This window comes from Paramisgurnus dabryanus, chromosome 7, assembly GCF_030506205.2.
Source record: "Paramisgurnus dabryanus chromosome 7, PD_genome_1.1, whole genome shotgun sequence".
NCBI lineage: Eukaryota > Metazoa > Chordata > Actinopteri > Cypriniformes > Cobitidae > Paramisgurnus > Paramisgurnus dabryanus.
Window position 1 is genome coordinate 18,819,782 of NC_133343.1, and position 24,840 is coordinate 18,844,621.

Genomic DNA, 24,840 nt, shown 5'->3' on the forward strand with positions numbered 1-24,840 from the left:
TCTGTGATGAATGCTAAGTGTATTTAATGTTATGATTCATCTGAAAATAGAATTTCATTGTGTTGTGTGGGGGTGTGAAACAAACAAAGTCTCTCTCTCTGTCTCTCTCTCTCTCTCTCTCTCTCTCTCTCTCTCTCTCTCTCTCTCTCTCTCTCTCTCTCTCTCTCTCTCTCTCTCGATATGCTTTTGAGAAAGATTGTAAAAGTCGACCCCTCCCGTTTTTAATCACCAAACCATTGAATAGCTCTCTCTCAAACCCGCTAAAGAACGCGTGTGTCCAAGCGTATCACGTCAAAAACGATTAGCACGAATGGAAAATGACACCTGAATGGAAAAAAATGACACATCTAAAGAAAGCTACGCCTAAACATCCCACTCAAATAATTGTTTGATTGAATATTTGAGGGTGTTGCACGAACGGGTATTTTTGGGAAGATCTGCACTAGCCACAGTGAAAAACAGGAGTAATTCCTGCACAATAGATTTAGATGTAATCAAATGCTCTCTAGAAAATAATCGAGCTTTATGTCATTGTCTGGTGGCTTGCGCTAGTTGAATTAATCGTTTTAAGATGAAAACTTAAATTGATAAATTATATTCCCAAAGTCTGTTATTTAAGATACACCAATTAGATACTAAGATTAGTTTAGACTTAACGTAAAAGACGTCATCAGTTACCTCAGTTTAGCTGCGGTTACTGTGAAACAGTCAGTCACAGACGAGGAGGTTTCGCTTTCTTTTCAACGCCCTTTTCAGTTGCAACCTCTCAGCATCACGGAAGCAGGAAGTTCCTGATGCACCTGACGCGACTCAAACCGCCTTGTAAAAACAAGTTGCTACTGTAAACGTAACTCCGGCAACAGCAGGTAAGATACCTTATTTTAATTCTTTAAATCAATAAAAGCAACAACTATTGGGGATAACTTTAAAACAGTGTTAACAAACTTTTAAACGAAATTATTTTGTCGTTTCAAAAAACGTATCAAATGGCATTCGTCATCGCGTTTTTGTTTACGTGACAGCATTTCACTGTACATCTTAACCTATATTCGAAAAGTCCCATTATTTTTATCTGTACTGTAGCTAATATTTTTTATTAAAGAGCGTTTTTCTTATTTTGTTTTAATGTAAAACTGTACATTTTACATGATCTTTGCAGTCCACTAACGTTATGTCAGAAGAAGGTGAACAGTCATTTAAGGCTGTGGACTTGGAGCTTAAGGCTCAAGAATCTCCCAAACCAGACATCAATCCTCCTCAACAAGAATCTCCTGCAGAAACAGCTAAGCCCAATGCACCTCCTCCAGAGGCCAAAGATGAAACCAACAACTCCCAACGTACAGCTGTGGTTAAAGCTAAATGGGCATCAACTGTGGAACAGTTTAAAATGAAGAGATTTTTTGTCCTCAGGGTAATGTCTTAACTTTTTAATGTCAACTAGATCAGTGGTTTTCAATCTTGTCCCAGGGGACCCACAGCTCTGCATATTTTGTATGTCTCCCTAAAGTGACACACCCAGTTCTGTTCATGGATCTCTCCCTTAATGAGCTGATAAGGTGTGTTAGATAAGGGAGACATGCAAAATGTGCAGAGCAGTGGGTCCCTTGGGAACAGTTTGAATATGACTGTACTAGATTATGATTGTGTAATTTGTTAGTAATTATTAGGAGACATAAGTTGCATTAGAATAGCATACCATGGTGGCTTTGCAGTACAAAAGACTGCATGCAGCAGCACCTTTTGTAAATATGAATGTGCTCACTCACCCATTAAGCAAACAATTATAGCAATGAGTGCGGCTTGTTGACATGTGAGCCAATAGTGAGTCAAACATATATTTTTCACCTTCCTGCAGAGATCGCCAATGGCTGCCTTCATGTTTTCTACTTCCCCAGTTTACCTGTGGATATTTGATTAGCAAATAGTGTCTGTTGGCCAGCCCAGAAACCTAATTCAGTGTTCACGTGAACGTAGTTAAATGAAATCACTTCATTCCTCAGAGCCATTGTTCTCATCTTTTCTGATATACAATTGCATATACAATATACACATTTTTTTTAGCACTAATGTGTACTGCATTAACTCTGTGGCATCTCTGGCTCTTCATTTGTTATGAGGAACAACCAAGTTGCCAAACCCACCATGAGTACATGCATGAATTTCATAAGTCATTTCATGTCACATACAAATGCAGAACACACATCGATTGTCTCAAGACGCATATCTCACACAATTCCCATGTGCAATGGTATGACAGTGCTAAGAATAAATGAAATATATTTAAAATTGTGCCGTGATTGTGGCCTGGAAGTTGTTTAATACACTCTAAAAATGGCTAGGTTATTTTTTAGCCCATAATAGGTAAATATTGGAAAGAACACATGCTGGGTTAAACATGCCACAATGTTCGGTTGTTGTTTTGCAACCATGGGTTACAATAACCTAGCAGTTGGGTTAACATCCCAACATTAGGTTAAAACCCAGTGGTGTGTTCTGTCCAATGTTTACCCAATATGGGTTAAAAATAACCCAGCCATTTTTAGAGTGTAGCTGTTTTCTACAATGAAATAAGATGAACGTGATCAAATTAAAACAAAACACACTTTGACTTTGTTTATATGCATAAGTCTGCAAGAATATTGTGATTTGGAAATTAATATTGTGAATTGATCAGTGTCACACACCCACATTTCAGATTTTTTCCTTTCTGACCATTAAAACCAATAAAAAATACTTGCGGTTTTTTATCGTAGCTTACATCACCCTTCAGTTTTGTAAATTGCAACATAAAAGGCAAGGGGGAGTAGATTGCAACAGCAAGAAAGAATTTGTATGTCTTAGTTTATAAAAATGTGCACATAATATACTGCCATGTATACAGAAAAATTCTAGCAGTAACTTTATGGGGCATGTGAACATGCCCTAACCAGAATTTCAGACTTAACTGGAAAATGGTGTGCATGTAGACCTGTTTAACCTGGCGTAAGTTCTCATGTGACAAAGAAGCACATGTAAACAAACCCATCAGGCAGATTTACAGTACACAAGCACACAAACATTTTGTAGTTATGCACTGCATTTTGCATCACAACATGCACATATTGACTCCTTAAGGTGACACTTACTGTAATGTAATTAATATGAATTTTTGTGCTCTCTTTCTTTACATGTTAGCCTGGTACTTTGGACCATGCCATTGAAGAGCTTAAAGCTCTGGTGGACCCCTTAGAAGATGGTGTTGTCCAGAGTTTTTGGCTTATGGCTGAGTAAGTTTTTTTTATTACTATTATATAACTGTCTGAAAGATAATATATTAGTTAAGTTCACCTTAGGATAACCACAAAACTCCTTTTCAAAACTAAATTGTGCTCATTCTAGTGATAGAGTCAGTGCTCTCTAGTCTATGTTTCTTTTCTTTGAAAAACAGACAATGACTTAAAGGGGGGGTTTAATGGTATTTCAAGCATTCTGACTTATTAACACAGTTATAGAGTTGTTTCCTCATGCTAAACGTAGGCAAAGTGTCAAAAATGCAGTTGGGCGTGTTTCAGAGTATTTCTGTGCCGAATGCACTTCGCCATGGTTCGTACAAGTTTCGGCTAATTTTTTTCGATTACGGTTCTAACTGACGTTTCAGGGGTTTTCGATACGTATCACTTCTTTATATGGGCTTCCGCCGGAAAACTTCCCCCGGAAAACCCCGCCCAGCCGTCAGTCAGCGGGAGACGCTAGAGCTTGCTAACAGCTTATCACGCCACTCAGCTTTGTTTAATTTCAAAAGTCAACAATGGCACAACAAGAAGTGTGTTTTTGGATGTAAGGAGAAGACATCCAGCCTTATGGAAACAATGGATATAGTTTATTATCCGGATTAGCAGCGGAGTTTTGCGTGTGTGTTTGATGACGAGTTACACGTGGTAAGTAAGACTTCAGTCTTATGTTGGAAATAGGCGCGTGTATATTATATAAATGACACGAACATGTAGTGAATCATAAGTTAAAACAGTGTTGTATAGTGTTGCATGACTCGTACTCGCTCCTCCCGTGTTATAACTCCTCCTTCTTCATTTTTTCGTACGTTATCGGAAAGATTCGGTAAAGCTAATCTTTCTTTTATAAATCTGATTAAACTAAAGACTCTTCAGAGATATAAAGGATGTCATACTACTCCATAGGTACTCCAGATTAATATCAGAAATGCAGAAACAGCGTGTGTTACGTGAGCTTTAACATACTTTGCGACTGCATACAGTACCCTATTGCCATAGCCTTTGTTTATGATTTGCCTTTGCTTGCTTTAGGTTCAAGAGTCATAAGAAATAAAATTCATAACAACAAAGTTTAGATGCAGTTAGTCTCAGCCTATGACGTCACGCCCACAGATTGTTGGCTTAATGTGTGATGTTTATTGTACACTTTCCTGGAAACCCTGTGGGAATGTTGAAGTCGTCTTTAGTTGAAATAAACCGGATTTCCAGGAGACGTGAGTGTCGCCATTAGTTTCAGTCTCTGGAAAACAAAGCTCTGACGTTCCATTGAGGAAGAGAATCAGTCGTGTTCACGTGGATAATAATGACCAAGTTATCATGATCAGCTAAACATTGAATTCTCAAAAATATGCAAAGTTCGCGGCATAGACTCTCTAAAAGACATCCAAGAGTTTTGCTTGAGGCAGTTAGTGGAGTTGATGAAGTGCACAACGTTGTTTTATGGTGAGTAATGTTGTTTATTTAGATGCTATTCGGTTGGCTGGTTATTTCAATAACTGACTTGTTGCCAGCCGGCTCGTTATTATGGGGAGTTCGAAACGTGACACTAGACGAAACTGTGATTGGTTGTTTGACATGTCGGTCAAACAGCTCGTGGGCGGGCTTTTTCCAGGAAAGGCATCAAAAAACACCTGGCTATGCGAGACTAAGATGCAGTATGCATGGGTAAAGTGATTCAGTTTTGTTATATCTAATTTTATTTTGCATCAGTCTTACCGGACAGACATTCTTGTTCTGAATATTTTACCTGGTGTCCCGGTACAAAGGTAAAAGCAGTAACTTTTGTTAGAAATTAGTTATTAGTATTGTTGGGACATTCAAGACTTTTTTATCGCGTGGCTTAGTATATTGAGTCAATTTCGTTGTTGTTTTTTTTGTTTGTTTCTTTTTTTCTTTTAAATAACTGACAACTAAAAGTAACTAAAAAGACATTTTTCTCAGTTCTATACAATAGCGAGATAAGGTATTTAGCCTTTGTAGGGCAGATTAGTGGTCTCTCATTTAAAGGGACACCGATTATGGATTTTTTTACAAGATGTAATATTTAGGGCCTATCTTGCACCCAGCGCAATTGACTTTGTCAGTGACGCATGTATCATTCGTATTTTGCACCGGCGCACAGCGGGTTTTTCCCTCCAAAGACGCACGTCGGCAAACTAGGGAATAAACTTGCACTCCCTGGGCGGTTCAGTGCAAAAAAGGAGTCGTGTTGCGGCGCAAACCATCCCTGATGCTATTTTGCAGTTTCAAAAAACAATTGCGCTACTGACCAAAAAAAATAACCTACGCTGATTTGGGCGGGTTTCTCCTATCCCCATACAAAACAACTTCTCTGTCTTTGACTGCTCTTACAAGAACGTGGGTCTCCTCGGCTGTGAACCGCTCCTGGCGTGCGCCTGGTAAATCCGTCATAATAATAACAACCCGCCATGGAACTTGCGCCCTTGCGTTTAAAGGGAATGTTGAATAGCGTTCTGATTGGTTTATTTGACGTTACGCCCAAACCACACCTATGAATAATGAACCTACTTCAGACCAACCCCTTATTGATTTGCGCCTGGCACAAGAGTTGTTTCTCCCACCGGGAAAATAGCAACAGCGCCCAAGATCCGCCCACAAAGTCACTTGCGCATTGCGCTTCGCACTTGCGCTTCAGATCGTTAAAATAGGGCCCAGAATGTTTCTGTGAAGTTTCAGCTCAAAATATCCCTGGTGTGCCAGATAGATGTGTACATTCTGGATACAAGCTGTGTGTGTATCTTGATTCTGCTGAGAAGCAGTTAAAAGGAAGGAAGTTTGAGAAATGTCCCCTTCATGCCCTGGAGATTTCTTCTCCATGCATGCACTCTCTGAAATCATTTGTGTTAAAAAAAAATAAACCTAATTTAAAATTGTGGCTTATGCATCAGTTGTGCATTTTTTCAGAGTGCATCTTTTTGTTTTGACATAAGATTCAGGATTGGAAAATAACGGAATTCAAATTTTAAGGTGTGCCGAAGGCAATTGCTGGAATTCAGAAGCTTTTAGAATATATGATCCTACATAATTTAGACCAACATGCTTATAGACAGTCTAGGAGTCTACGATCTGTACAAAGGAGACCCCACACATTTTTCACAAAACACTGCAAGTATAATACAAGTATTTGTATGATATACATGTATATTTGGTGATGTGTATTTTTTTGTGATGTGTTTTACACTATCAGAAAAAAATAGTCAAAAATGGTTCCTACAATCTAAAAAAGGATATGTTCATTTTTAACACATTTTTTTTGTGTTATACTATTTAACACATTGTGTATCATTTGTGTTAAAACAAAGAAATAAGTGACAACACAAGCTGTGTTAAAAATTAACCCTAAAATGTGTTGTTCCAATAATAACGCAGAGATGTGTGGTTTTTAACACATCCGTTTTTTGGAGTGTAGCTGGGGCAGTACCCTTTAAAAAGGTTCTTATATGTACCATTATATTACAGATATATACACATTTGGTACCAATATAATTTAAGTGCTAATACAGTATGAACTCTGCCCCAGTGACAGCTAGGGACTATTTTGGATACCATTTTGACCGTTGTTTTGACAGTTTATAGGCCAGAGCAGAACTAATTGAAACTGAAATAAACACATACTGTAAAAACTTTTATTGACCTATATGTACCTAACAGTATTCGAAAGATTTCATTGTAACTCAATTTAGTGGTGAAAATCAATAAATAATTTCGGATCATAATTCCTTTTCTCCAGCCCTGCAGTCTCATGGTGAATGAGATCATGCTCTTAATGTAGCACGACATGTCTGTCAATAAAGGTTAACCTAAATTGGCAGAACTTGTCTCTGGTAAATAAAATCAGTAATGGTTAACGGTTGTTGCCATTTTTCCCTATTTACAGCTGGGAGATGGAAAATTATTGTAATGTTTACTATGTCAAGCATGAGAGGTTCTGAAAGGATTCATGTATTCTGTGTACACTCTTAAAAATAAAGGTGCAGCATGACGCCAAAAATATTTTTTTTGTAGTGTATAAAGGTCCTTAAGATTTTAAAAAGGTAAGACAAAAATGGTTCATTTACCTCAGACTGAATGGTTCTTAGGGGAACCAAAGTGGGTTCTTCTATGGCATCGCTGTGAAGAACCTTTTGTAGCACGTTTATTTTGACCATTTTCCCCTTGTGTTAAAATGACGGAGTGTGTGCATGGACATTAAATACCTAATTTATTTCTAACCCCTCCCTCTTTTACTGTGTAGGATAGATCATTGGAACAATGAGAAAGAACGTCTGGTCCTCATCACAGAAAACACCCTCCTTGTCTGCAAGTATGACTTTGTCATGCTCAACTGTGAGCAGATCCAAAGAGTTCCACTCAACTACATTGACCGCATCTGCCACGGTGCCTTCTGCTTTCCACAACACTCCCTCCTGACGTGAGTAACACCTTTAGTGTCTGTTTATTCAGTTTTGAAAAGGCCACACGCATGCAACAAAATTGCCCTGAACCATCTTCATTCGTCATCAGTTCCTCATCTTGTACCTGTATCTGATTTTCTGCTGAAATGTGAACTTCAGAAACAAAAACACAAACACAAAAGAAATCTCCACGCGCCACTTATCATTATTTTACAACCTGTTGCCAGCAGTCTTGTGCAGTCAAAGTCTTTCAGAACTTCTTTTTTAGTTTTACTGCCAGTTCGGCTCATCAGTTAAAATTCCTCTCCACCCTTCGCATGTCATGCTCAATTGCATGATATGAGGAAAGTCTGAGGAAGGACACAGTGTGAGGAGAGGTGATCTATAGATGACAGCTGGCAGGTGCAAACAGGGCTTGTCAGGAGTGAGGGATGGGCTCATGTTCTGCTTCATTGAGGGCATTGTGGGTAGATGATTTCAGGATAATTGAGGTGGTAACTGTGAGTAAACACAAGATAAGCCAGCGGTACTTGGTTTGGCTGGATTGCAACTGCTTGGAGATTTCATTAGTAATGGCTGGACTGCAAAAAATACATGTAGCATTCAAAAGCATTTGATAATCTTGTAACCTTCTTTTGTCAGTCTTTTGTTTTTACCCACCTCACTGTTCCATAAGGATGTATGATAAAAATAAGCCACCAAACATACTCATATAGCACAACAGTTGCAATCAAGTGTTTGCAATAACTTGCAATGAGTCAGTTACAGCGCTGTGAAGGAATTTTGGCCCACTGATCTTTGCAGAATTGTTGTTATTTAGCCACATTGGAGGGTTTTCATGAAGCGCATTTTAAAGGTCATGCCATAGCATCTCAATAGGATGGAGGTCAGGACTAGGCCACTCCAAAAAAAAAGTATTTTGTTTTTCTTCAGCCATTCAGAGGTGGACTTGCTTGTGTGTTTTGTATCATTGTCCTGCTGCAGAACCCAAGTTCGCTTCAGCTTGAGATCACAAACACATAGCCGGACATTGTCCTTCAGGATTTTTTGGTAGACTGCAGAATTCATGGATACATTTATTACAGCAAGCCTTTATGTTCTGCAACATAAATTTCGTCTTGGAACTCTGACATGCAGGCCATTTTTGCCCAGTCTCTTTCTTATGGTGGAGTCATGACCACTGACCTTATGGTGCTTTTCCATTGCATAGTACCCCACGGTTTAGTTTAGTTTGGGTCGGGTCAGCTCACCTCACTTTGGCGTGGTTAGCTTTTCCATCGAGTTTAGTATCACTTCGTAGTGGGAGGGATTATAGGCGTGTCGTTATATTTACGCTGCCTACTGCTGTGACATCATACACGTGAGAGCGTTGTTGTACATTCCCATACATTCATTTATTTCTCAGTCTGCCACAAAATTAAAATTGGCCACCACAAATAGATGTTTGCACATTGCGTTTATAACTACCTCTATCTCATATGATAGTTTCTGTTCAAACACCCGACCCGTGGCGTCAGTCAAAAGCGCTCCGCTGAGCCTCATTCAAGTTGCATATAAGCATATATAATGTGGACGTGCACGTCGCGAATGTGCCGCCACAAACTGCAAGTCTGGAAAAAACTGTTATGGTGTCCTGGATTCTCAACCTGCGGATGTTTTTCATCGCTAAAAGGGTGTTTGGAAACTTATAGCAGAACACAGATAACAACATGTTTGCTTGAGACAGCGCAAGCTAGCAGTAAGCTAAAGCTAATATTTACATTATAGCGATGACGTGACGATTCTCTCAGACCAATCAGTGATCTACAGTGTTTTCGCGTCACGTTTGGTATCAGCTCGGGTCGCTTGGAACCCCAACCGAGGTGGTACGAAAAAAAGTATCGGGTACTACGTACTGCACCCAATGGAAAAGCTCCCAAAAGTAAACTGACCCGACCCAAACTAAACTAAACCGTGGGGTACTATGCAATGGAAAAGCGCCATTAATTGGGGCAAGTGAGGCCTGCGGTTCTTTGGATGTTGTTGTGGGTCTTTATTGATCTCTAGGTCTAGGATAATAATTAACGTGGAAACAAGGAGGCGGGGGCAGAGACAAGACATGGCAGCGCACTACACAAACAAAAGGCCATGTGCTACCACACAAAACATGGGTGCTGCCATTCTCCTGCCACATGACTATGAAATACTGTGACAGGCTGGCAGGATCATGACAAATGTACCCATATATACAGTTGTGACAAAAATATTGGCACCCTTGGTAAATATAGAAAAAAAGGTTTGAAAAATCTACAATATTTCTCATTTTAAGCTTTAATTTATTTATTGTCACCCTTAGAAATTTGTATAAGTAAAATATCCCTCAAGTATATTCTCATTGATATTACCATTTTCTTAGCACACAAAGTGATTAGAAAAATGATGTTTTCTTGTCATGACTTGATCTTTAACAGGATAATATTTATTGACCATTTACGTCCTCTTTTTCCTGGATGTGTCCTTTTTGACAATGAAATGTGTCCGGATGGAATTTCTTAATCGCTCAAAATGTCTGGGATTCATCTCTCTACAGTCGGCATTCATTGTGTGCATTTTTACATTGCTTTGACTTCTCTCTTTAGGTCTATTCTTGGACGCCATGTTCGGCCATGAATGCACCACGGCTTCCTTCATTAGTTCTCTTTTTATCACCTCTCAAATATGGGTAGGTTTCTTCAAAAACACCCAATTTTGAGCAAAACGCTGAGATAATTCAGAACGATTTTTAAAACATACACGGAGTTCTTTCTCTTTCACGTGAGGCGCTACTTCCGGGCTGTATAAGATGCGGAATGGCGGATTTGGTAGTTCTCGTCAATGGCGGGGAAAGAGTTGAGTTCATTTTGATTCTGCAGCCACAACACAGAGAAGAGCGAATTTTAATAGTACAATGTGTGTGGACTTACTGATAGATGACATTTGCATCTTTGTAGTTCTTAAAGGAAATAGTTAAAACCATAAAAATCTATTTCCACAATCAGGGCAATTATGAAGATGTTTTAATTAAGAGAAGATATTGCAAATAAGATGTGTGTCTTTATCGTCTTAATGCTCAGCTAGAGGAATCATTTGAGTGGCCAAAGACTCTTCAAGGATTACAGATGGAGAACTTCAGAAATCAGTTTAATCTTGGGATCCGAAAGCTTTAAAAAAGTAGTTTGCGACAGTTTAAGAAACAAATCTCTCATGCGAAAACAAACTCGTACTGGGACTTTAAACAGGACTGGGTTCTGTGGCCATATGAAACAAAAAAGACTTTGCGGCACAAAAGAATGAAAACGTGCCCCATGTCTACAGTTAAATATACCACTGGATCTTTATTGTTTTGAACCTACTTATATACCAGAGGTCCTGGACATCTTATTCAGATACATGGCATCATGAATTATATTAATATATTAAAAAGTAAAAACTTAACTTGCTCTGCCAGAAAACTTGTAATGGGTTGTTGTTAAATCTTCCATCAAGACATTTTCAAAACAATTAAATCAATAAAAAATGGGTCACTTAACACAAAATCAAAGTTCTGCCATAGCCATCCCAGTTTATTGACCTGAACCATTTAGAAAATGATTTGAGTGAACTGAAGAGGAGAGAGCACCAACATTTAAAACGTCTGGAGAAATTTTGTATGGTGGAATAATTCAAGATCACTTGCCAATTTTCAACCTCATCAGACATTACAGAAGAAGAGCTTATATTCTTGCAAATGAGGTTAGCAAAGAGTATTAAATTAAGGGGGTGAGGGGGGCGATAATTGTGGCCAACATGTATTTACCAAGGGTGCCAGTATTTTTGTCCAACTGTCCAATTTTTGTGTAACTTGTAGTTACAAGTGTTTCTGTACAATTAATATCTTCAAATCATAGATTTTGGTATATATGCTATTATTTCACTCAAAGGCTTTTGGATCATTTTTTATACTTTTTTCCTTCCTCAGTGTGACGCCTCACGCCTAAAACGGACAAAGAAGTAAAATCAGTGACGATGAGTCATTTTCTCAACCGCATTAGCAGTTTTTTTACAGGGTGATAATACCTATGGTGCAGCAGGATTTAGCAAATGGTATCAGAGGGGAAGGAGGCCAAAGCCTTTTTCTTCTCTTGATTTTTTGTATGGAGGGATTATGTGAATGGAAATGGGATGTAAGGAGGACTTTATTTAACGTGGGGAGGGGAGTACAGCTCTTGTGTAACCGATTAGTGGTAGAAATTAATGTAGTCCTTTTATCCAAACCTTTTAAAGCTGGCTCAGGGGACACCAGCTCAAGTAAAACTAATTTGATGAATAAAATGTAATGCGGCGTGAAGTGCTTAGGAGAGGCAGGCCGTATTGGGCTGACTTTATCTCCCCATATTACATTCAATTATAAATAAAACGCTACTGAAAACCACCCCAGAGTGCTGTAGGGAGAAAGGCGAGCTTTAAACCAAAGCCACTTTCTTTCTTTTTTCTCTTTTATTTATTCATTTCTTTCCATCATACTCATTTTTTTCCTCTTCAATCTTAATCTCTTGCTCAGACTGCCTGTACTTTTTTCTTTTAAACAAGTGTGCAGACTGTTCTCCATTTAGCTCCACTTAAATGTCATTCTTATTGATCTCCAGTTGCCATGTCTACTCCATTCCTTGCTTCTGATCACTCCGATTCATGAGCTCTTTGTTCTGCAGTGAGAGTCACCTCAGTTGACTCATGTTTTCCACTTAGTGGCACAGCAGAATACTCAAAATCTTACAAAGACAAACCTTGGTGATCACTTAATAATACCATCGGCCAGCATCACTCTGATGAATTATTGAGCCTTAGGGCTTTGCGCTTCATGTGAAGAATGATTTTAACTTCAGCATATGCAAATTGCAATGTGCCAGTGTTTCATTTGCTTGCATTTCTGCATTCTAATTAGGGCTGGGTGATATGGAGAAAACTTTCTGTCTATATCAATAATTATCACAGTAAATGACAAAACTTTATTATTGTTCAATTAAAAGGCAGATTTTTAATCCTGAATGAAAGTTGTAAAAAGCAGACAGTTGATTATGGTTTTAAACTACTTTTGTTCAGAATATGACAAATACTTTCCAAACAAGTGATCAACTGATGTACAATACAGATTAGAATATTATTTGAAAAATCGATATCACGATGTCGTCTCGTCTTAATGCCCTTGCTGCTAGTGCCTGCATAAAAATGCTGCATTCCTTCTTTTGTGCACAGCATTTAGTTAGGCGATTAGAAGCTGTACTGCTAATAAATGAATAATTTGACCCATCGTTACTACATGTAGTCCTGTCTCCAGTTACTAGGTAACCAATACCACCATCATTCTCTCTAACAACTTGATGGAAACGCACCTGATTCGCATTTGTTTGGTTTTCTTTTTTTGCACATTTTCAAAAGATTTACTTTACGTTTGGATGGAAACCCGACTACTGTCGCTCATTTTTCTTACTTTAATCCTCCAAGTCTAACTGACACTGTGATTGTAAACCAAGATCGCATGTGGCATCGTGCAGTCTGCAAAATGCCTGCGCGGCATTACGTATAGTGCCTAAACATTATCAACCACTTATCGAATGGTCATTATCGTTCATTGGGTTTCATTAAATTATAGTTATTGAATATCTCCAGCACTAATTCTAATGAAACTTTTTTTTTCATTAGAATGAAACATCTAGGTGTTAGTTGCTACCATGCCATTGGACTACAAAGGCTGTAGCCTTGCAAAAAGTACCTCTTTGTATCTAAAGTGTCCATATTAGTTCCATAAAGGTACATATTGTTGGTACTTTAAAAATACTTATTACACGGCTCTCTGGAATGCTTGATTCTGATTGGTCAGTTGAGACATTTGCAGGTTCGTTCTTTTCGAATAATAACCGCTCCAAAATAATAACGCATAGCCGGTACTACTTTTATGAGTAAGATCGCTCCGCGCCAATAAAGATCAATAAAGATTACTGTTTGTTTGGCGCCATCTTGTGACAAACACTCGACAACCACGACAAGACACAGAGAGCTTACTGAGACTGAACTTGACAAAATAGAGCATGACAGCTACGAAGCCAACACACAAAAAATACAGAATGGGCATTAAAACTTCTCAAAGACTGGCTAAAAGAGAAAAAAATGAAGATAGACAAGTATGAAGCAGAGGATCTTAATAAGGTATTACGATCATTTTATGCATCTGTGCAAAGTTTCGCGGAAGGATAAAAATGTTAATTTAAAACAAATATGCCAATAAAATGTTTCAAATTCATATTCATGTCCAGTTTTTTTTCTTATGTGACAAGTAGCCGTGTAATAAGCGGGATAATGTAGAGGCAGCCGGTAGTTATCGGGAAATAAGCCCCTTCAGTGTGATACAAGACCCTCCGCTTCGCGTCGGGTCCTGATCACACTGTCGGGGCTTATTTCCCGATAACTACCGGCTGCCTCTACATTATCCCTTACATATTGGTACCTCATAGGTACATGTCTGTACCCAAATTATATATATTGGGAACCATTATATATGCAGGGTACCATTCCAGTGTATAAATGTAATGCTCTGAATTTCATAATTAGATTATGAGACATTGTCTTGGATTTCAGAGACAGGGTCACAATTTCTAAGATTGGGCCTTCCTTAATTGGCGGGTGAATGGTTTGTGGTGATTTTAAATGAGTCTTAGTCCTGGTGTGGTGCAAGGAGAATTCACTGTGGCTGGGTAAAAGAGTGTGCAATATTTTTAAAAGTGCTTCTCTCCCAGACTGTCTAGACAAGTTAATTACCCATCTACCCTGCGAATCACTCCTTGGTGTCCTCGGTAACTCATGCTGACAAGAGCTTTTTACATTTTAACTGAATGTTTCTATAAAAATATCTTCAGCAAATCGAGTGTAAAGAGAATGTTTATGAAATCTCAAACAGTGTCAGGCTCGAAGGCAATGTTTTCAGCTATCTGTCAAAAGAAATCATAAAGAGATTGAAATAAGCAGTTAGGCAAGGAATTTCATTACAGACTTTATTAAGTGATACAGTTACTATATATTGTGTAGAAACTTACAGAAAAAGAAAGAAAAAAAAGTACAAATTAAATGTATTTTACTTTTCGTCCATGTGATAGATTTATACACTGTAAAATATCAGATTTCAAAATGTTTTTTTTTTACTGTGAACTTTTCAACTCAAAAATAAAGCAAAATAAAGAAATCAGCATTGCATGAATGAACAAATTTATATTACATTGGCTAAAACGTTTTAGACAACTTTAAAAAATCTTATTGCATCAGGTTGCTTTATTTGTTTTTACAGTGTGTGCCATTTATTTATTTGGATTTATAAGGACATTTATAAAAAAGAGCCACCCACACTCTTTCTGGTTTTCATTTTTTTGGACATTCCATAGACATAATGGTTTCTATACTGTACAAACTGTATATTCCATTCCCTTCCCAAAACTTCAACCCTCACAGGAAACTTTCTGCTATTTCAGAAGATTTTCAAGAAACATTATTCTGTATGATTTATAAGATTGGTTCCTCATGGGGACTTAAAAAATCCTAGGTCATCAATTTACTGGTGTTCCTATATTTGGACATTTGATCCCTATATTGTGATAAATGCAGGTACACACACACACTAACACTAATCCAATTTCACACAAGCAAGAGTGCATTATTAGCAATGCTTGCAATCATGCGGTTATGTCAATATACTGTATCAGCATGGTAACACATCTGTAGCCAGCTATAACAACATGATTTTATGTGGTGCTTTTATACAGAGCAAGTACATTATGTAAATAAGTAAAAACTAAAGGGTGTCACACCGTCTTCTGTGAAACTTTTTTTCTTATGTCATAGATTTTATCATTCATCAAACCAGCTTCTTGAGAACTTTAGGCTACTTCTTTTCTGGGCTTTCATTGGCTGTTTTAATAGGTTATCTATTTCAAAAACTAGTGTAATAAAATATTTTTTACTTTTTGTATAAAGAAATTAATATGTTGTCACAATTAAATTTGTGACAAATATTATAAAATATTTTTGTTGACGACACTAATTTCAGCATTCACCACCTTTAGAAAAAAGTTACTGTCAAGTGATCCTAAACTTTTTGCACATGCTGTGAAACTACTATCAATTCTTATACAAAGAATTGTATTTGTATTTATTTTAACTAATTAATGTTATCACCTATTTGACTACTGTTTATTCAGGGCCATAATGTTGAATTTACTTAGTCAAGTCATCTCTAAAATCGGGCAGCAGAGGGGGCAATTTCACACATTTACACCAGTAATGTACAGCATCCACATACTGGCCAAACTACAAAATGAAGTACCACTTTGTACATTACCTGATTAAGATTGAGGCCGTTAGAGGCACCCAAATTACTTGAAGCTTTTTATTTTGTAGAATCCCTAGACAATAAAATCTGTTTCCATCAAGCTATGTGGGTGAGGTATATACTTTACAAACAACAGCCAAAATCAGAACTATATTGCCGAATTCACTGCGTTTGACTTCCTGGGAAGGATTAACTAAAGTTTACTTTAGGATTTGTTAACCATTTCTTAACTATGTGTCAACATGCTAGTGCTTGTCAGGTCTGTCACTGTATTGACTGTGTCCACTGCGCTCACGTGGATTTATGTGATGCATTGTTTGAGCCTGAAAGATTGTGTGGTTATTTGTCATTGTCAGGAATCACAACGTTTTGCAGTAATCTTGCATTTTACATGGAAATCCCTAATTGTTCCTATTGTTTTTCTTTTCTTTTTTATTATACATGTTACGCACAACCTTGATGATCTAATATTTTCTCTGAATTTCATTTCCTTAATCTTACTTTTTTATAAGAATTAGTCACTGGAATTTGAGGCACCACCTTGTATTTCATCATCATCATCATTTGTGTCTAATATAAACGTGTTTCTCATCTATCAATCAATTAGTTCTCCTGCCCACTGAAACTCTTAGATTGTCCTCTGCAGTAAGTGCACTCAAATGGTCTATTGAGCAATCTGTGAATCTGTTTGTTGGCTCTGGCACTATAAGCCACTTGCCCTGACAGCTGTAGGAGACCGCTGATATTCATCTAGTGTGTTGATTTACCAGTCCTCAACCATACAAAGTGCAGCCGACCGCTGCAGGAATTTCAAGACGCTGTACCAAAGCGTGGCTTAAAATACATTGCGTTTCTTATGTATTATCTTCTTGTTGGGGATTTTCTCCTGTCTTTGTGCAAGAAAAACATTTCCCCAACTACATAAATGAGTAAAGTGCTACAGTATGTTATGTGGCTATACTGTACTGTATACAACAAATAACACGTTGACCTATTTTCGTTTGAAGCACAAAAGGAAAGAGTTTCAAAGCAACTTTTTTATTACCAGGAAACTGAAATGTAATGTCTTTTGAATCTAAACTCTAAAACAGATGCTTCATGCAAATAGTTTGCTATATGCCAAGCCTTCTGAAGCCATGTGTGTTAGAAACAGACAGAAATTTAAGTTGTACATTTGCTAAAAAAAATCTGTGTCTCTTAAATCAGGGTTTTCAAACTGTGGGTCAGGACCCAGTTGTGGGTCACATAGTGGGATGAGGTGGGTTGTGCAAAGTCGCTTGGCTATAGTGATTTTGATATGATGTAGCAAAAGTTGTTTTGTGTAGAAAGTAAAAATACGTAAGTAGTGTCCTCTTCTGCAAAAGTAAATTTTTAAGGATTCGTATTTTTTTTTTTTTTTAAAGTACTTTTGTCTTTTTACTCAGTGGGTCGCAAATTCAAAATTTTAGAATCAAAAGTGGCACATGTTTGACATTGACATCATGGTGCTTAGTCACAAGTAGGGCTGGGTATCGATTCAGATGTTCCGGATCGATTCGATTTCAATTAATTCGCTATCAGATCGATTTGATTTCGATTCTTGGTTCAATTCCGATTCTCGGACCAATTTTTATGAACTCAATGAATATAGATTTAATACAAATACTTTATTTATAAAAAAACAGTGAACATAAGTTTACAAGTGGGTAATTAATAAAAAGAAATTAAGAGCCACCAACCTGTATATTACACTTTTTTATTTTAGGTACACTTGGGTACATTAAAACAGAACCCATCTCTAATTTTCAAATGCATACAATTATGTTAAATACAATACAATTTTGATGCAAGATGAAAAATGTATGCTGAAAAAAGTCAAAACAGTCGCATTCCTTGATCAAACAGGGTCAGGTCATTTCGAAAAAAAAATTGTGGCCTTCGAGAATCGATTTTTATTCGACCACGAAAAAAAAACGATTAATTGAAAAATCCCAGCCCTAGTCACAAGACAAATGAAAACTAATAATATTTAAATTATTTTTATAACAGCGAGAACCAATTATATTTATATTATATTTATAATAGTGAGAACCAATTATATCTATATTATATTTATAAAACCAATTATATAACCAACATAAATTTTTTAAAGCCCATATAGGTTTTGAATCTTCATGAAGCATGATTTTATTTAATAATTATTTTCTCTTACAGGGCTATAACATGGTCTCAATGGACTTTAGAATAGAATATATTAGAATAGAAATCATATTTTTCTGAATGAAAATACCTGATGTGTTTTTGCGTTACCAAAAATATAATTTAACGTAAACCATTCAGTGTACTGTGAATATTAGGAATGCACTCATGTGTGTAACACGTCTCAGGAGAGCTCAAGTGTCATGCATGACAGATCCCAGCATCTATTTTTCACTGTTTCTACCTTCTCTTTTTCACCTACTCGTTTTGCCCCTCCCTCTACCCTCAATCTTTCTCAATCATGCAAAGTAATGGGATGAAATAGAGTGTGTGTGTGTGTGTGTGTGTATAAGAGAGAGACAGAGACTTGTGGCAATGATCAGTGAAAGCTCAAACCTGTACCATAAACAGTGAATGTCCCTGCCCGCTGGCTGCTGCTGCAGCCCTGCCCTCTGCCTGTCTCAACTGGCCCTTGTGTACTGATAGCTTACCTCTGGAATCATCTGGAAAGATTGGGAGTGAACTTTCCCTCTTACACACACACATGCACAGGGTTGTTTCACTTTATTAGTAAGGACATCATACCAGGCTAATGATATCTTCCTACCCTCATAAACATGTTGACATTACATGTTATGCAAAACATGATTTGGCTTATTTGTTAGCCTACTAGACCACTTATAATGTCCTCACAAGTTTATGACGTTATACTACTGTAGCCTTCAAATAGGCTGTAGCAAATCCTGTACCCACATAGAAATGCGTAAAATATACGCTTTCAAACAAACAACGTGTGCATGTGCCCTTGCTCTTTTACGCACAAAGTACATTGTATGCGTTTAAGCAAATAATCACAACATTCTATACTCTACACAAACAGTCTGCCTTTTCTCTGAGCTTTTCTTTGTGCCTTCCCGTAATCACCCTTCCCCTCATTTTCTCTCAACACATCAGTTTATTCAGTAGGGTGTAGCCACCAAGACCTCAGCAGTCATTGTCAAGGTCTGAGAGTGTTAGTGTAAACATAGGCAGCACCGGGTGAGCTGGAGACACAGCCTTGCCCTGTAGTTATGTTATTTCTATGAGTCCCTCTTTCTCTGTAGCCTTAAGGGATGTGTGTTTGGCAGGAACTGGTCCTGCTTAAGGTGTGTTCTGGAGTCTGTTGGTTTTGCAACACACCTGGAAATGCAACACGCACAGTTTAAGCAGCTCTCCTCCCAGTGTACATAAATCTCCATAAAAAGGCTTCATTTGTGTGTGTAATAAGTACAAGTGTCCCCTAAAAACAAAAGATCTTTAGTGATACACACAGTGAAATGAAGAGTAATAATAAAACACCAATTAGTGCAAAAAAATGCTTTCAAACAGTAACGTTTCTAAGATCAACAATATACAGGTATTTCTAATTTCAAAAAGTCTTACAACAGTTTTGTGTAGTCTTTAAAAATCCATTTTGTGTGTTCCATGAAAAAAAATTAAATCATATGTGTTTGGTAAAAGACTAAGGAAAGTTAATAATAAAATTTGTATCCCTTAACATTTCAAACAAAAAATGTATAAAAATTTTAAACATAAACTAGCTAAACTAGTTAAAAAAGATAAATGCATGGACATTTTAATTCAATCCAATGTAACATTTTAACATTGAAATTCAATTTAAATTCATTTCTATAACACTTTTCACAAAACTGCATTGTTGCAAAGCAGCTTTACAGTAAATAGATTACAGGGAGGGGAATTAACAAGAAAAACTAAACAAAAAATTAACTAACAGGGGGGCACGCCGCTTCCAACGGGGGGCACGCAATCATCAACAATAACTTGCAAAAACAAGGCATAAAACATCAAATACATTGCAAGCACACACTCATACAACTGGTACAGACTGTCCGCTCATTTCCCGTATAAAGTGCAGAAGATCACAAACTAATCAGTATTACCATAATCACTGTTAACGGTCTATAGCCACACTTCACATTTAAACGTACGTAGATTAAAACAACGCTAACTTACTTAAAAAAAGCTGAAGGCGGCGTGTGCGAACATTAAACTTCCTTAAAACAGTGTCCTGTAGATTTGAAAATTCCTGGATTTGAAAATATTTCTGGACCTTGTTGGACCAGGCGGTGCTGGTTCGTTCTAAATGTTTTAATATCCATATTTTACACAAACCATAAAATGGCGCAAAAAACACGTTGCTAGTATCAAGTCACATTATGCTAAAGACGTAATGACGCATGAGACGCCGCAATGCAACCAATCAGAGAAACTGGTCTATTTTAATTTAAAGAAGCATATATCAACCATATATTCCTCAGTTGATTACATTAAAAGTCATGAAACATTCAATGTTTCATTTATTTTAATTATTCTTGATACATATTAAATTAATTAAAAACTGTGTAGGGGGTCACAACAACCTCTTTGGGGGGGGCACGGCCCACGAATGCCCCCCCCCCTTGACGCTGACCCTGAATATGTTAATATTGTTAATATGTAACTACTACACATTTTGTTGTTTATCTTTGCAAAAAAATATAAAATTAAATTTTAATTTAAAAATTTAGTTTCATCAAATGCTTCAAAAGCAACCCAACAGTACAAACTTGAATTGTTGAGAATAATTAAAAAAATTCAACTGTATGAATAATACTATTAAAATTAAATGAGCATAATATAAATTCTCAACATAACGCACCAGTATTAGCAACGGGACAAAAGTAACAAGTGTTCCTGACATTTCAAACCAATTTATTCTTCATTCTAAAAACCGCTTGAGAAGGCAAACTTCAGGATGTGTTACAGCACTTAATAACCTGTAGATTGATCAGTACTGTAACGCATGAATCGAGAAACACAACGTGTTTAAAAATTTGCTTACTATGGTCGAAAACATCCTTTCTGACCTTTACGCGGGAAATAATGATGAAATAACGTGATATTTGTCAGCTCTGTCAAGGGGTGCATGCTAAAGATGCTGTCACAGTTTGGAATGCAAACATAGTCAGGGCTTGGAGAAAATCACTTTGATATATTATATACATTGTTATACACCACTGAATAGTTAGGTATATTATATTGCATTTATGTCCACAGTTCCTCCTGAAATTTACACACTGCATCTTTAAGAGACTGTGTGAGTATATAAGTATGTATTGCATTTTTAGCACTCCTGTTTCCTTCCCTGTGCCCTTTATGACCATGTTATGCTTATGTATAAGGGTTGAGTAAGTGCTTAAGAGCCAAAAATGTTTATGTCTGTGATGACTCACCTATACAAAAATGCAGTATGATTTTACTATAGCAAAGCATCCTTTAACTATGGGAAGTGGGATGTAGAACTTAATTACATTTAAATTGATCATTTATTTTATGTATTTATTAAATAATTTATAAAGATTCATACTAAATGCATATAGATTTGAGATGTTTTATAAGATTGTGAGGAAAAACTGTCAATTCAAAAGAAAAATAAATGAACATGTCCATCGATCAGCTCAGAAAAACAAAAAGCGCAGTTTAGACCTCCTGCGGCTAGGTAGTGAGCGCTTAAAGTACACATTTGACTTTACCTGGAGCCCAGTCTGTCTGTACAGGAGTGAAAGAAAACCACTAGGTCACTGGTTACGTATGTGTAGCTGCCGTGGTGTTGTGCTTTGGGGCATATCAGTCAAAGTAAGACACAGAAGGGTTTTTTTTCTCAACAGGCCCTGTCGTTTATCAACTGTCAGTAGTGAAGCATAACTTCTTTCACTTTCGAATACTCTGTCTTAAAAGACTTTCATTGGAAAATGATATGGTGGGATGGAGGACAGCTTTCTGAATTTGAATAAATACCAGTACCGTACAGCTTCATGTGTGCAAAGAAGTAAATGCCATTAAATTTCTTTGAATTTTCAATTCTGTTTGATTATTAGTCATTTTAATGCAAAGCAAAAAACACACCCTCTTAATTGGGTTTGGAATATTGTAATTCATAACACTGTTAAAGCCATTTTGGGTGATAAGCAGTTTGTAAATGAAAATGCGGGTGACACATCATAGTCACAGCCAATCAGAAAACAGTTTATATTCAATATACATTTATGTGGAACAAGATTTGAACCAATACGATTTTACTAAGGGTGGGGCTAGTTGTCAATGTCTTGTCGCTCATCGCTTGCCGTGATCACAAAAAATGAAATAACATGGAAGAGATCTTATCACTTGTTCTTTTATCATATCGCGCCTATTTAGGACATGGTGTGGCACTTAAAAATCCATTGGCATTAGATGAGCAATTGCTGATATTCGGTTAGTGTGTACTGTACGGACGGTCGCACGAATCACAACCTTTCATACCATGAATGATGGTGAAAAGGTGCATAGTCTTGTGAAAGATGCTTGTAAAATATGGAAGGGTGCCAACATAATTTCAAAGAGCGAATGTTTGGAGGGTTTAAAGCTCTGCGTTTGCTGCCAGGCGCTCTCTTGTCTTCTGAGGTTTCATCAGCCTGGAAAATAAAGACATCCCCTCTAGGCTTTTCATTAAAATCTGTTTACTTTAAATGGCAGAAAAGAAAGGCAGGACGAATGAAAGAAAATTTGATGAGGGGAGGGAATCGCCTCTAAGCTTAGCAAACATTAGATTGGCTTGTGCATAAAGGAGGCGACCTGAAGAGAAATGGTGACAGCTTTGGCAGGAATGAGCACTGGGGAAAACTGGGGGGGTCTGGGGTCAAACAGACCTACAGTAATTGCAAGCCTGAGTATATGAATCACTAAGCATTGAGTGAATTATGTGTATTATTGTGACCTTGAGTGCTTGATGCTACTACAAACAAAAAAACTAGCATTTGTTATTATATAAGCTTTTATTATTATTTCTGGTGTTTTTGTTTCAGTAAATATAGTGTAAAAAGTCTTGGTAATAGACCTCCTTCATTTCTGTGTTAAATTGTGTGCAAACCCATTTACAAGCAATTTTGACATAATTATGCATATGTGTGTGTGTTTCAGGAGAGAGGGTGAGGGAGTTCGTGTGTTTTGGGACAAACTTAGAGAGCCATCTTTCAGTGCACGTTGGAATCCTTTTTCTGTTAACTATCCTTACACTACATTCACCTATCACCCTGTCAGGAGTGCCAATGAGCAGATGGGCCATCTGTGTGAGGTAAGGCTATTATAACCTGTTACGTATCACACAAAACATGTTTATTTTATCTGATATGTAATGTGTGATACACTAAAGATAAAAGTAAAAAAAAAGTGATACTATAGGGGAAAAAAAGTTTGTTCAAATGGTCCTGAAAGAACAATTTCTGTCTGAAGAAACGTTTTGCACTACAAAGTACTTTGTGTCCAGCAAAAGCGGTTTTATGAATGGTAAAATTCTTTATACCCCAGTTCTCAAATCTGATTGGCTAAGAGCCCTTCCTAGCCGTGCGATATTCTACTAATATCATCACAGTAACCGCTTCACCGTTTGTATCATTCCGCCACCTACTGGTCATTTTAGAATTAGTGAGGGCGTTTTTTAAACAGTTGAGCCATACGGTCACATATCTGTGACTGGAAAAAGCTACCATCAGAGCGGATGGTCACACACACACACATCCACGGGCACAAACGCTGTTTTTAAACACTTAAAACAACAATAATTTTCATCTGAAGCATCTGTTTACCGTGTACCCTTCCCGAAGTGCCCTTAAAAGGACGCAAAAGCGCTGTTTGCAACTGGTATGGTAAGGACACTGGCTCATTATGGTTTCCCAGACAGGGATTAGCTTAAGCCAGGACTAGGCCTTAGTTTAATTAGGAAACACAACTCTTTTTAAAAAACATGCCTTCCATAAAAAAAATGACTTGTGTGCATTTTGAGGCAAAACAAAGGTCACTGATGTATTTTATGATTTGTCAGTGCAAGTCGTTTTCAGTTTGGACACCTCTTACATTTATTTTAGCCTAGGACTAGTCTAATCTCTGTCCAGGAAACCACTCCTTGATGACTTATTTTCCGGTGACGTGACTATTAAAACACGTTGTGAGATTCTGAGATATCATCACTGATATTTTAGGCAGCACGCAGAAACATCTCTCTGTATTATAAAAAAAACTAAGTACAATATAAAACACTTAATTATTATGTTTATTAAATCGGGTGTAAATCTGAGAGTTAACTACGATTCGATACAAAATTGATTTTCTCCGCCAGCGATGCGTTTTTTGCCGATACATCAAACCCTTCTTCGATGCGATTACGATTCGGACATGTTTGGTTAATTTATTGATATTTTTATATTATGTACCTAGTTAGGCAGTTATATTTTTACTTACAAATGCAAGCAAAATATACATTATAACATGAACATTTCATTAAACTATTTGAAAATCGCACAATTTATGTCCCAATTGGAACATTTATAACAACAAACTAACCAAAAAAACATGAAAAAATGAATAATGAGTGGCAAAATGTCACATAAAATCAAGCTTATGATGGCAACAGTCAAAATCTTTAAGTATTTTGTGCCAAAATGTGCAATAGTGATAATCACTGAGGTAGTTTTAGAAAAAAAATATTAAATTGCAAAATAAATGAATATAAAACATATAAAAATAAAGCATT

The 24,840-nt window shown here is 37.1% G+C and overlaps 1 protein-coding gene across 1 annotated transcript in view; it reads left to right on the forward strand.

Annotated features, from left to right (window-relative positions):
- Nucleotides 1-714: 714 nt before the first annotated feature.
- tprg1 (tumor protein p63 regulated 1) overlaps nt 715-24,840 on the forward strand; it is a 28,342-nt gene continuing 4,216 nt past the window's right edge. The window contains exons 1-5 of the mRNA XM_065240750.2: nt 715-866; nt 1,160-1,411; nt 3,175-3,266; nt 7,525-7,701; nt 23,232-23,385. Coding sequence (XP_065096822.1) covers nt 1,172-1,411; nt 3,175-3,266; nt 7,525-7,701; nt 23,232-23,385 — 663 coding nt within the window. The 5' untranslated portion in view covers nt 715-866; nt 1,160-1,171. The remainder of the gene's footprint in view (nt 867-1,159; nt 1,412-3,174; nt 3,267-7,524; nt 7,702-23,231; nt 23,386-24,840) is intronic.